Source organism: Sinocyclocheilus rhinocerous, unplaced genomic scaffold (assembly GCF_001515625.1).
Source record: "Sinocyclocheilus rhinocerous isolate Xijiao unplaced genomic scaffold, SAMN03320098_v1.1 scaffold551, whole genome shotgun sequence".
Classification (NCBI taxonomy): domain Eukaryota; kingdom Metazoa; phylum Chordata; class Actinopteri; order Cypriniformes; family Cyprinidae; genus Sinocyclocheilus; species Sinocyclocheilus rhinocerous.
The window spans coordinates 1,001,404-1,015,421 of record NW_015624564.1 but is presented as its reverse complement, the minus strand read 5'-3'; the positions used below and the strand labels follow the sequence as shown (position 1 = coordinate 1,015,421).

The 14,018-nt window shown below is 35.5% G+C and overlaps 1 protein-coding gene across 1 annotated transcript in view; it reads left to right on the top strand.

The window, feature by feature from the left end:
* Nucleotides 1-11,944, top strand: part of lmf2b (lipase maturation factor 2b) — a 13,274-nt gene extending 1,330 nt beyond the window's left edge. The window contains exons 2-14 of the mRNA XM_016556902.1: nucleotides 2,143-2,384; nucleotides 2,506-2,534; nucleotides 3,120-3,313; nucleotides 3,648-3,829; nucleotides 4,856-5,003; nucleotides 5,429-5,563; nucleotides 6,301-6,406; nucleotides 6,546-6,642; nucleotides 8,213-8,395; nucleotides 9,049-9,217; nucleotides 9,305-9,416; nucleotides 11,050-11,158; nucleotides 11,269-11,944. Of these exons, the coding sequence (XP_016412388.1) occupies nucleotides 2,143-2,384; nucleotides 2,506-2,534; nucleotides 3,120-3,313; nucleotides 3,648-3,829; nucleotides 4,856-5,003; nucleotides 5,429-5,563; nucleotides 6,301-6,406; nucleotides 6,546-6,642; nucleotides 8,213-8,395; nucleotides 9,049-9,217; nucleotides 9,305-9,416; nucleotides 11,050-11,158; nucleotides 11,269-11,598 (2,036 nt within the window). The 3' untranslated portion in view covers nucleotides 11,599-11,944. The remainder of the gene's footprint in view (nucleotides 1-2,142; nucleotides 2,385-2,505; nucleotides 2,535-3,119; nucleotides 3,314-3,647; nucleotides 3,830-4,855; nucleotides 5,004-5,428; nucleotides 5,564-6,300; nucleotides 6,407-6,545; nucleotides 6,643-8,212; nucleotides 8,396-9,048; nucleotides 9,218-9,304; nucleotides 9,417-11,049; nucleotides 11,159-11,268) is intronic.
* The last annotated feature ends 2,074 nt before the right edge of the window (nucleotides 11,945-14,018 follow it).

The following is a 14,018-nucleotide window of genomic DNA, read 5'->3' as shown; positions in this document are numbered from 1 at the left end:
TCATTTTAACATGAGTTTAGGAACTGAATAATAAAAAGGAAAAATACAACACTGCTTAGTATTTACTCTATGAATTCAATATGCACTGATTCTTATTTAAGCTACAAAAGTTATTTAGGTAAGAGCAGTGAGTGATTTTCTCTGTCTTTTGTTCATGGCCCCAAATATTGCAAGCCGTAGCGATATGCACATATGTGCGATATTTCGATAATTTCGATATATTGCACAGCCCTAGTTAGAGCCCAGTGTTTGTTCATTACAAAAAGCTGAGTACTGTCAAATCTGGCCACAAGCAAACTGTGTTGCTCACAGATAAAGGAAATCATGTGCACTGAATAATAGCTCTCTTCCCGTTGGGTTGTTTGACTCCCAACTGTTCATGTTTAGCACTCAGCAGAAGGGGCATTTTCAGAGTTTCAGTTCCTGCAAAAATATTTTCCAATCAGAGCTAAACTCAAGGTCTCAGTGATTATGCATGGAGTCTTTTCCCTCCCGTGGGAAACGATCCTCTAAGGCAGTGTGCCTGGAGGAGCCGCTTGTGGCAGAACTGGGTCTTTTGCCAAAATGGAATAATTCAAAGAGCAACCGTGAGTCATACGTTGGCACTGCCACAATACACGGCCTGTTCTCTAACTCAAACCAGCCTGCTATGCGCTCACTCTTGCTGTGGCTTGCATGCCAAAAATGTGGATATGCAACTTTGCAACCTCTGCCAACCGCCATCCACCTTAAGAGTTCAGTCACATTAAAAATTAGCTCAGTTTGTCAACGTTCTGTAACCGTGAAGTAGTATTTCCTGATCTCTCTGTACTCTACATCTGTCTGTTGTTCACTAACTGTTAGCAAGTAGCCTAAAGGAGTATTTCACAGTGCACCTGTTTGCATCCAGTGGTATTGCAGTGTTTAGGGCATCTGGGGTGTCTGTACTTGAGGCATTAAAAAGTCACAGGACGGGTTTGTTTCGCTCATGGTCATGGCAGTGTGCACCTGTGGTGTTCTGTTGAATGAATGTTTACATGACGCTTGATGCTTTGTGCTTTTACTGTCACTGAGCAAACACAACTTATTATTGTGTGCAGACCTCGAGTGCAGTCTGTCACCACCGGCGGCATGGCGCAGTGTTTCTAATCGGCACATTTGCCCAATGAAATATGATCTGTTTTTTTTCTTTCTCCATATTGCCACCTTTTTATGCCTCACTCATCAATTCAGCTTTAAAGTCAATATTAAATGGCATTCGGACCTCGTCTTACTTCCAAAAGGATATTTATTTATTGATTGATTTATTGATTGATTGTACAGGAGTATAGTTATATTAAAAACATCCATCCGTCCATCCATCCAACCACCGTAGGGTAGTGGAGATGCTGGAGACTAATAGTTATAATAAAAATATAGTTTGGCAACATATTTATTATTATTATCATTATCATTATGTTTACATAAGTATAGTGGTTATAATAAAAAATAGCTGGCTAAATATTTATTTATTTATTATGTTTACATAATTATAGTTGTTAATTATAGATGTTATAATATAGTATAGTATAGTATAGTAGAAATAAATATATTTTTATGTATTTACTTGTTTACTTATTTTATTGGTTTATTATATTTATTTATTTAGTTATTTATGTTTTACATATATGTACAAGTACAGTCATGATAAAAAATATTACATATAAACATTTATTACAAATGTAGTGTTTTTATTTATTTATTTATTTACAACACAACTAGCTATAGGTCGGCATCTACACATCTCATTCAGAAGAATCAATTAATTAAATAACGTTACGGTATTCATCAAGTAAAAAATAACTTTTTTAACTCTTTTTTTTTTTTTTTTACCAATCCATTAAAATAGCCATAAGAGTCATTCCTTTATGAATCAGACCACATTGGTTGTGCTGTATGTTTGTTTTTTTTATTGAAATTGAAAGTTGTTTCAAGGCCATATTATGTTATTACATTTTGATATGTAAGCAATGCAAGATAACGCAAATGTCAATTGAAAACAATGTTTTTAGAATAAAGCAGGCCAATATCATAGATCAACAATGTGCATAGTTATATCATGCACAATAAGACCAAGAATGATCAAAATTGACTAAGCCTGCATCTGTTTGTGTTTCTGTACAGGTTTGTATGGAGACGAGGGTATTCTCCCTGTGCGCCTGCAGATGCCAAAAGAGCAGCGGCCCCTGCTGGAGCAGGAGTCCCTTCTGTGTCTGGGGCCGTCTCTGGGTCTGGCTCCCCAGCACACCTTGGAGCTCATGTGCCTGCTTGGAGTGGCACTAGGCCTGGGCGCCGTGCTGCTGGAGCCCCTGAGAGACAGTCTGATCTACCTCTGCCTGCAGGCCCTCTACCTTTCACTCTATAATGTCAGTATAATGTCCTTTTATCTATTGTCCGCCATGGCAAAAGCTTCTTTAAAAGGCTTATGACATTGTAGTCTCTGCGGAAACGTAATTGAGTGATGACAGTATATGTTTTGTTTTATAGGTCGGTGGAGACTTCCTCCACTCTGAATGGTGAGTTTCACAATTTGTCATGTATGACTTGCATTTTGACCTACTGTGTCTCATTCTGTATAACCGACACAGCCGTAACCGCTTGTTTATTTCTCCATCGTTGTTGAGGCTCTAATTGGGGCATTTACAAGTCAAATTCTCTGCAGCAGAAAGTCCGCGAGGGAATGAGAGGGAAAACTGGCCACAAACTTCACTGCCTGCCTATTAAATTTAATGTGATTACAGTCCATTTGATTACTATTCCGTTAGTGGACTATGTGCTTTTGATGATTAATTGATGATTAAATGGGCAAAAAGCTGACTTGCGTTTAAAGAACCCCAGCCATATCCAGGAACAACAATAAAGAGACTTGTGGGTGGGCTCTTTGAATTTGGCTGGTAAATAACCACCCAAAACACCTATCAACTGCATAGCAAAGTGGTAAAATCATTCCGAACACCTTGACAACTGAATCATGATGGCCTGACAACAACCCACAATGCCTTAGCAACACAACTGCAAGTTTCTTACAGGCTAACACCACAGACTTTCTTGAGTTTGTAATTGCGTTTGACTGTTTGTGATTGGTTCCATTGCTCTCATAGGGACGTGCTGCTGTTGGAGGCTGGGGTTCTGGCTGTGCTTGTAGCTCCGCTGGGTTTGCTGTGCCGTCACTCCTCTTACAGTTATCATGACCCTGTGAGCTTCTGGTTGACCCGTTGGCTGTTTTTCCGGCTGACCTTCTGCACAGGTGTGAGTAAGCTGGCCAGCGGCGACCCTGCGTGGTATGACCTGTCAGGTAAAATGAATCATTTTTAACATTATTTATTCTGTATTGATTGAGATCAGTTTATTTGTGCTCGTCATATCGCCCACTTTTATTCATGAGGAAATCTTATACAGCACTGGAAATTCACTTCCCAAATGATTTATAGATCATGTTACATCCATTAGTATAAGGTTTTGTTAATCTAGGAACTTAAATACTGAAAGGACCAATGTTTATTAGAGTGAATATTTCTTTGAATTTGCATGAAGTAATGGTGAAAATAGCCAAGAACTATTTTTGTGTGGGAAAAACTGACTCATCTGTAGATTACAGTGTTTTGAAAACTCGAGCATCTCTTTTGCAGCACTGAGTCATCATTTGGAGAACCAGATGAACCCCACTCTTTTGGCCTGGTACATCCATCAGCTTCCTGATTGGCTGCTGAGATTAGGAGCAGTGGTTGTGTTGCAGAGCGAAATCACTGTTCCTCTTGTGACGTTCTTTGCTCCCATTCGGCGTTTGAGACTGTTCGGCTTTTATGTTCAGGTTTGTTGCATGTAGTATTGTGTGTGTGTGTGTGTGTGCATGTGCATGCCTGCATTAAAAGATATCTGCATCCCTCTTGTTGAAAATATGAAGAGTGGATCTAAATGTAATGTTTTTTACCGGCCCTACTACAATTTTATTCATGTTTTTAAGTTAAGTCCACCTAGAAATGTATTTCCACAACTTGACATCTCAAATAGCATGCATATTTAAATGGAATTGTGTGTTATGAAAGATTTTATGTAGTAGTTGTTCTAATGTTGTTGTTTTTTATTGTGATATTTTATTATTAGCTTTTAATAGGATAATTTATTAAAATAATCAGATGTATATGAAATAAAGAAATAATACAAAATTATGAACCAGTGTATATATAAATATAATACACACTATATATATATATATATATATACAGTGGGTACGGAAAGTATTCAGACCCCCTTAAATTTTTCACTCTGTTATATTGCAGCCATTTGCTAAAATCATTTAAGTTAATTTTTTTTCCTCATTAATGTACACACAGCACCCCATATTGACAGAAAAACACAGAATTGTTGACATCTTTGCAGATTTATTAAAAAAGAAAAACTGAAATATCACATGGTCCTAAGTATTCAGACCCTTTGCTCAGTATTTAGTAGAAGCACCCTTTTGATCTAATACAGCCATGAGCCTTTTTGGGAAAGATGCAACAAGTTATTCACACCTGGATTTGGGGATCCTCTCCCATTCCTCCTTGCAGATCCTCTCCAGTTCTGCCAGGTTGGATGGTAAACGTTGGTGGACAGCCATTTTATATATATATATACTGTATATCATATTTCTCTGATACTGACATTGATTCTGAAATGGCATTAAATAATTAAAAACGTTTAGAGTGCATTACTAAGTTGAAGGATAAGTCATTTTTTTCTGTAGTAGTACACAATGTGACAGTTTAAACTTGAAATATTCTTTTAATGAATTGTTGTTGGTCTGCAAGACTTTTTCACTTATACCTCTTTTTTTTTTATACCATTTTGTCAGCTGTTTCTCCAGCTCTGCTACATCCTCACTGGTAACTGCAGCCTTCTGAACCTGCTGAGCATCACCCTAAGCTTCTCATTGCTGGATGATGATCATTTCAACTCCAATTCTGGTCCAAAGAAGAAGGGCCAGGAAAAAAAGCCTAGAAGTATGACCACATATCTCTAACTTATCTTTTGTGCAGTCATGTCTGATGGGATAGTCAAGACTTTCACTAATGATCTGATTTAAAGGGACAGTTCACCCCAAAATTTTGTCATTAATTACTCGCCCTCGTTTCATTCCAAACCCGTAAGACCTTTGTTCATCTTCAGAACACAAATTAAGAGAAGAGAAAAAGACAAAGAAGAGAAAGAGAGATGAACGAAGGTCTTACGGGTTTGGAACAACATGAGGGTTAGTAATTAATGACAGAATTTTCATTTTGGGTGAACTATCCATTTAAAAGGCTCATTAATAGATCTCAGTAAAAATGCATTTAAGTTGATGTTAATTAAATCTGTTTGTTCTGTCAGTACCACACTTGTGTTCACACTTCTGAGCTTTTATTTAGTGTATGTCTGTGTTTTTTAGGCTACGGCCAGGCCTTGGTCTCTTATTTGACGCTGCTGGTGGAGTTGGCTGTCTACCTGTTCATCCTGTACTGTTCTATTACTCTCTTTAAGATACAGATTAACTGGGAAGAAAAAACACTGTCATCCAAAACAAGTGAGTGAGACTTTAAATGAAAAATCTAAAATTGATTTGGAGAAGTGCTGATGTTTCCTTTAGTTTGGTAATACAGTAGAGTTATAAATGTGAGTACAAACTTAGAATTGAATTGTTTTGTGAAATGTTAGGATGAATCTCATGGAGATTTGTTAAGGTTATATTTCAATCCAAAATCAGAAGAGATATCTTGAATAAAAAAAAAAAAATTCATGACAATTAATGAGAAATAATCAATAATACTGTAATCCAGAATCCAGTTTGAACACAAACATTTGCATAAATTACAACTAAATACTACCATGAAGTATAAATACAAAAATAAAATATTGAATATTTAACTTATAAAGAATTTTTATATAGAATATATAAAATAGTTTTGACATTATATTAATGAGATTTGTTTAGTAAAGTTTATTTTGCAAAAAATTAATTTTCTTTACATTTCATATGCAAAAAAAAATATTTGCAAGATTACTTTTTTTCTCTTTTCTTTTCTTTTGAAGTTGAGGTGAAATATGAACCCAACATGTTCTTTGCAAATTTTGGGAGATACATCTGATTGACCTGCTATGCCTGATGTGGTGGTGTTATTAAAGATGTTTTGTGATATGAAACGTATTCCGTTTCAGCCAACATGTTCTTTCTCAAATCAAAATATGGCCAGCAAATACATCAGTTAGTTTAATTATTATTTAATTCATTACTGTCCTATTTATTTCTGAACTTTCTTTCAGGTTTCAATCAAAAGGGATTTGATGCGTTTCTGGAGGTTTTTCAGGAGCTCACTATCTGGATTGGTGTCCTGTCGTTCACCTGGGAAGCGGTGTCTGCCATGCTCAAGTAAGCTTAATCAGGAATGTTTATGAGATGTTTTTGTGTGTACAAAAAGTAAAGATTTAGAATTTCAGCCTATGATTTTGCCAAAGTCCATTGTTGCAAGAGACAAGCCAAGAAATCTCCCTTCTGTTTCCTCTGTCAGTTGTGTGTGCACACGAGGTATTGCCAGCAAGCTCTGGTCTCTCCTTCAGTGGGCGGTCATCACAGCGGCTGCTGCGGCCGTCTTTGCCCTCAGTGTGGTGAGTTACATGTCCTACATCTGGTTGCAATTGCAATATCACAGTTGATTTGTGATTTTATTTTATTTATTTATTTTTGGGTGGCTTTGTGACTCATCCAGTCAAATTGCTAGCTTTGTCTCAAGTGTTATATAATTGTACTGGTGACTTTCCATTTATTCATTTGTTTGCATTTCCTGTAGAAATAATGATATTGTTAATATAACATTCTAAATGTGACTTTTGTTTCCTTCATTTTGCTCCAGTTATTACACATAAGCAATACAGTGCCCTCTGCTGTCCATAAGCATAAAATCTGATCTTTATGGACTGCACTGGTACAGTGTATGCATTTTTACCTGCTTTTTAAGCAAGTACAAGGGCTGTCAAGCAAATACATTTTTTATCTAATTAAATACATGAAGTAATTAATCTAATTAATTGCAAATTAATAGCACATCAATTTGGGATGAGAAATTACCCCTCAAAAGTAAAATATGCATTGTTGTAAATGAGAAAAGCATTGAATAGAGATTATTTTAAAAAAGTAGTTTTAATAAGAAATAGTTTGATTCAACAGAATTTATTACACAAAATTTTAAGGCTACAGTGTGGCCATAACATTGTTTTCAGAAGCTGCATCTGAAGTGGGATTTAGGTATATTATATATATTGAAGTAAGATTTAGGTATATTTACACACTATTCAGAGTTTGCATGAATGCATTTACACTGCAATTAGAATTGCATTAATAATGCTATGAAGTTTATGGGTTTTGATTAGGCATTTGTTTTTTTTAAAGGAATATTGAAATATAATTTTTTTTAATGAAATGATACACTAAGTATTAAAATAAAACCACCAGGTGGTGGTGGTTTGATAGTATTGATTGAATCATTTAAAAGGCTGATTCATTCAAAAACGAAGCAAGTCTTTATGAATGGGTAACCTAATCATTGGCTCACTCGATGTGTTCAAAATCGTGGATTCATTCAGTAATGAAACGTCTCTGTGTTTTACTTGGAAGTGTGGAGGCACAACAGTTCTGCTGTGGATTTGTTTGAAACTTCGTTGGCAAAATTGAGCAAAAACAGACAGCACACTGACAGTATTGTGTCTACAACACAATATTAATTTCTTGTTTATTGAACTGTTGTATAAAATCAATATCACATTTGCAATCGTGCAGATATTTGGGGGAAAAAACAGTACTCTTGCTTGTGTGATATTGCTAAACTATATCCTATGATTTAAATATAAAACAAAAACCCATCCACGGGCATTTTTGCCTTCATATGTTGAATTTTAGGGGCATATAACTACATTCTAATAGGACACATCACACAGTCAGTCATCTTGCAGCAACTGCATGCGATGTTAGATGATGTAGAGGTGCAGGGTGCATTAAATGCATTAGTAATTTTAACGCTTCATTTTCTCCATAATTTATTGCACCAAATTAACTTTAAAAAAAAATCAGCAGCCCTACATAAGACATGATCTATGGACTTCACTGGTACAATTTAGGCATTTTTACCAGCCTTTGTATGCAAGTAAATGTGTGTACATGTGTGTTGGTGTTTCCTCTCAGGTTCCATACACATCCATGGCTGGCATGTCAGTCAGTAAAGTATTACCTGCAGTGCGAGACACGTACAGCGCCGTAGAGAGGTACCAGCTGGTCGGGGCATACGGCATCCAACACAGATTGATCTCTGCTGAGGGCAGGCCTGAGATCATTTTAGAGGGCAGCTATGATGGGCTGACATGGACGGTAAGGTTGCCATGCTACAATAATCCAAATCACTCTCGTAATAATGTCACAGCCATTGTTTCCACAAAGTCTTCACTCAGTGAAAAGGTTAAAGGGGTCATATGACGTTGCTAAAAAGAACATTATGTTGTGTATTTGGTGTAATGCAATGTGTTTATGTGGTTTACGGTTTTGCTCACATCTGAATATTTGGGTTGAACTGTTCTGGAACAGTGTTGTAAATACAACTTAACCACTGATTTCTAGTTGTGTCCTCTTTTGGAAGGCCAAACAAAGTATTTTCGCTTTCACAACGAAACACATAGCGTCTCTACGACATGGCGGCAATGGCAACAACAATACTACAGCGAGAATCAAAGTTACGCCTCCTTTCTTTGCGTGAACATTTGGGCGGCGTTATGCAAATCTTCCCATATTGTGACGCAGACATGTGGGGGCGTGTTTAAACGAGGCGTTTTAGGAGGGCGTGGACAACTTGACTTTTATAAAGAATATCTCTTTGGGTTTGAGACTTTAGTCTTTTCAACTTTAGGGATCTTATCTATGCAAGAACAGCTTGTAACACTCCAAAGAGAAAGGAAAATTTGAAATTGCATCATATGACCCCTTTAAATTTATTCTCAGTGGACTGGTGTATTCTTATCCGGTTGCAGGAAATGAACCCTATGTATAAACCTGGAAATGTGAATGCAGTCCCACCCATAGTAGGACCTCACCAGCCACGGCTGGAGTGGCTGATGTGGCAGGCAGCTCAACGGGGGGAGGATACAAGCCCCTGGTTTACAGGTCTCATACAGCGCCTCCTACAGGGTAAACCCGAGGGTGAGCGACCACTTTACTTATCAGATTACATTTACTTGATGCTGATGTTGAATTATGTCTCTAATTTTCTGTTTTTCTTTCCTGTAGTGGTTAGTCTGCTTCAGGTGGATGAAGCGCAGTACCCCTTTAGTCAGAGACCACCAGCTCTAATCAAAGCCAAGCTTTATAACTACCACTTCACAGATCCTGCTAAAGACAAGTGAGCTCCTTACCTCTCTATTTAACACTCAGTCACATTTATATACGGTATTGTGCATAATGTTGTGGTTTTAGATTAGAACTTCATTTTGTGAGAATTGCATCATATTTTGTAAATGGAGAGGTTTAATTTAATTGACTCCATTGTTCCATTAATTATGCTAATATTCTTGGGAGAAAAACAAATAAAACCAGGGGAGTATTCAGAAAAAAAACTTGATTTTCCTTTTTTTTTTTTTTTTTAGCTCTTTTTATAATTTTAATGATAATACTAAATTATATACAGGTAAATGTTAAATCTGTATAATTAATACATTAACTAATCTGAATTAGTTTTAATATTAAATATAATAAAATTATATAATTTGTCTATAAATATCCAATTTGTTAGTATTTTTTTTTGTATATTCCTTTTGTAATTTTAAAGATAATTCTAAATGATATACAGATAAATGTTAAATCTGTATAATTAATACATTAAAATAACTAATTGGAATTTATATGAAATATAACAAAATTATGTAAATTTTGGTTATTATTTATAAGAACAGCTTGTAACACTCCAAAGAGAAAGGAAAATTTGAAATTGCATCATATGACCCCTTTAAATTTATTCTCAGTGGACTGGTGTATTCTTATCCGGTTGCAGGAAATGAACCCTATGTATAAACCTGGAAATGTGAATGCAGTCCCACCCATAGTAGGACCTCACCAGCCACGGCTGGAGTGGCTGATGTGGCAGGCAGCTCAACGGGGGGAGGATACAAGCCCCTGGTTTACAGGTCTCATACAGCGCCTCCTACAGGGTAAACCCGAGGGTGAGCGACCACTTTACTTATCAGATTACATTTACTTGATGCTGATGTTGAATTATGTCTCTAATTTTCTGTTTTTCTTTCCTGTAGTGGTTAGTCTGCTTCAGGTGGATGAAGCGCAGTACCCCTTTAGTCAGAGACCACCAGCTCTAATCAAAGCCAAGCTTTATAACTACCACTTCACAGATCCTGCTAAAGACAAGTGAGCTCCTTACCTCTCTATTTAACACTCAGTCACATTTATATACGGTATTGTGCATAATGTTGTGGTTTTAGATTAGAACTTCATTTTGTGAGAATTGCATCATATTTTGTAAATGGAGAGGTTTAATTTAATTGACTCCATTGTTCCATTAATTATGCTAATATTCTTGGGAGAAAAACAAATAAAACCAGGGGTTTTATTAATTTTAAATGATAATGCTTAAAGATATACAGGTAAATGTGACCCTGGACCACAAAACCAGAGATGTTCAAAATTGAGATGTATACATCATCTGAAAGTTCATGGAACATGATCTTTACTTAATATCCTAATAATTTTTGGCATAAAAGAAAAATCTATAATTTTGACCCATACAATGTATTTTGGGCTATTGCTACAAATATACCCCAGCGACTTAAGACTGGTTTTGTGCTCCAGGGTCACAAATGTTAAATCTATATAATTAAGGGTAAAATAACTATCTGACTTAATATTAATATTAGTTGGTTGTCAGTTGTTTTTCATTACTACTGGTTGTAGCTACTATTTGTCCCTTTGTTTGCAGTCTGAATCTGCTCTCAGCTTTAGTGTACTTTTGTTTGTCGTTTTGGAAGGACCCATCTGCAGAACTGGTGGAGGCGGCAGTACAAAAAGGAGTTTTTTCCCATTGTGAACCTCGATGACCCCACGCTTAAGAAACTGTTAGAGGAGTCTGGACTGAAGGTAAAATAGGAAAAGCAAACATGCACCGTTCACAATAAAACCAGCAACATGCATTGGGAAAGTTAATAGAGTTCTGATGATTGATTTGAAACTTGTCTGTTTGCGTGCAGGAGAAATTCCCAGTTCAGCCCAGTTCTGACACGCCTGTATCCCAAGTTCTGAGCCTCATTCGGGGCCACGTCAAAGGCATCTCGGGGTCCCTCATGCTTTCAACACTGTTAGCTACTTTAGCCGGCATCTTCCTCATCAAAGCCGTCTTCTCCTGGGCTTTAGGGAGCCGAAAACCTAGACCAGCTTCAGCTGATCACAAGCCTAGGAAACCCAAAGAGCCCTCTGAGATGGCGGAGAAAAGCCAAGCACCAGCTACATCCAACCGGGGCAGCAAGAAGGACTCCAATGAAAAAAAGGACTCGGAGAGGAGCCCCCGCAAGAGGAAATGAGCTCTTGCTGTCACTTTGTGCCTTTCTCTTTGGCCATATGCAATGACACATGATTCTCTCTCAGGTGTACATTTTTTTTTTTCTAAGATTGAGTCTTTGATTTTCCTGCCTGTCGCACACCTCAGATTTGTGTTACCACTACACCGTTTTATCTCTTTGTGCCAAAACCGCTCAGTCAAATGAACAGAACTTGATGTAATTGGCTTTGAATGTTAAGAGTCCATTTTAAGCTATCACCTGTTACACCCTCATTTATACACCGTGGACGTCCCAAAGATTAGAACAAAAGCACAAATGCAATTTTTTTTCATGCTATTTAACGCATTAAACGGTTGTTGGTCAATTATTTTATTCCTCAGTTGTTTTTCTAATCATACAACTTGTGCTTTTTTGTCTAGAAGTACTAAAATCAACATTCAGAAATGTTATTCACCTTAAAAATTGAATGTTAAAAAGGTGACACTATTTGTAATGACGTGAAAGGGTGGAATGTTTTTTGGACAAGATATTTAATTTTAATTTTAAACTTCACCCTATATTGTCAGTCATGCATTTCATAAATGAAAGTTGAAAATCAGTTGTTAGTCACCACAAGGTGGCAGTGTAAACGCATCATGATTGCACATTTGGGTTTATGTTGAAACATGACTGTTAATTGAGTTTAATTTTAGTAAAATTTTACAACCTAGGTGGGATTTAATTACACAGCACTTAAAACGGATTATATCAAATTGATGTTTAATTCTAAAGCCAAATGCTTCACTTTAAGTTAAAAGGATATACGGTTAGTAGATTTGTATTTAGTTAAAATAAAGTTATGTTTGGTACAGTTCAACCATGACATTAAACCATTATGAATTAATGAACAATTAAATATTATATATATTTATTGTATTTCATAAAACCTAATGCATTAATGTTAACATAGAGACTTTATTTCTATGAACAATTTAAAAAGTATTATTTAACTATATTTAAATTATAATTTATATATAATAATGAACAATTAAATATTATATAAATTTAGTATAATTTAATAAAACCTAATGCATTAATGTTAACACAGACTTTTTTATTTCTATAAACAATTTAAATTCTATTAAACTATATTTAAATTATAATTTATATATAATAATGAAAATTAAATATTATATATATGTATTGTAATTTCATACAACCTAATGCATTAATATTAATATAGAGACTTTTTATTTCTATGAACAATTTAAATTATTAAACAATATATTTAAATAATAGTTAATAATAATACATGTATAAGTGTGTGTGGGTGTGTCTGTGTAGATAGATAAATAGATTATGAAGTGTTAATTTTTGGGCTTCACATTACAGTGTATTTTGTGCTAACATAGTTTAATGGTAATTTGTATTAAAGGAGTAGTTCACTTCCAGAACAAAAATTTACAGATAATGTACTCACCCCCTTGTCATCCAAGATGTTCATGTCTTTCTTTCTTCAGTTGGAAAGAAATTATGTTTTTTGAAGAAAACATTTCAGGAATTTTCTCCATATAGTGAGTGGACTTCTATGGTGCCCGCGAGTTTGAACTTCCAAAATGCAGTTTAAATGCAGCTTCAAATGGCTCTAAACGATCCCAGCCGAGGAAGAAGGGTCTTATCTAGCAAAACGATCGGTCATTTTCTAAAGAAATTTTACAATTTATATAATGTTTAACCTCAAACGCTCCTCTTGTCTAGCTCTGCGTGAACTCTGTGCATTCAGGTTCATGACAGTTAGGGTAGGTCTGAAAACTCCCATCTCATTTTCTCCTCCAACTTCAAAATCCTCTTACATTGCTGTTTTACCTTTTTTTTTAAAGGGCATTTGCGGGGGAGTAGCCATCATTTCAGAAGTGGGGGGACAGAAATGTAATGTAATTATATATATATATACATACAACCTACCAGTCAAGATACACTGCTGGACAATAACCAATAATAATGATTTGTTTATATAATAAAACACTTATCACATATATTTTTTTTATAGCCATCATTTCAGAAGTGGGGGGACAGAAATGTAATGTAATTATATATATATATACATACAACCTACCAGTCAAAAGTTTTTGAACAGTAAGATTTTTAATGTTTTTAAAGAAGTCTCTTATGTTCACCAAGCCTGTATTTATTTGATCCAAAGTACAGCAAAAGCAGAAATGTTGTGAAATATTTTTACTATTTAAAATAACTTTTCTATGTGAATATATTTTAAAATGTAATTTATTGCTGTGATCAAAGCTGAATTTTCAGCATCATTACTCCAGTCTTCACTTCAGTGTCACATGATCCTTCAGAAATCATTCTAATATGCTGATTGTCTGCACAAGAAACATTTCTGATTATTATCAGAGTTGAAAATGGTTGTACTGCTTAATGAAGTGTGGAAACCATTATACAGC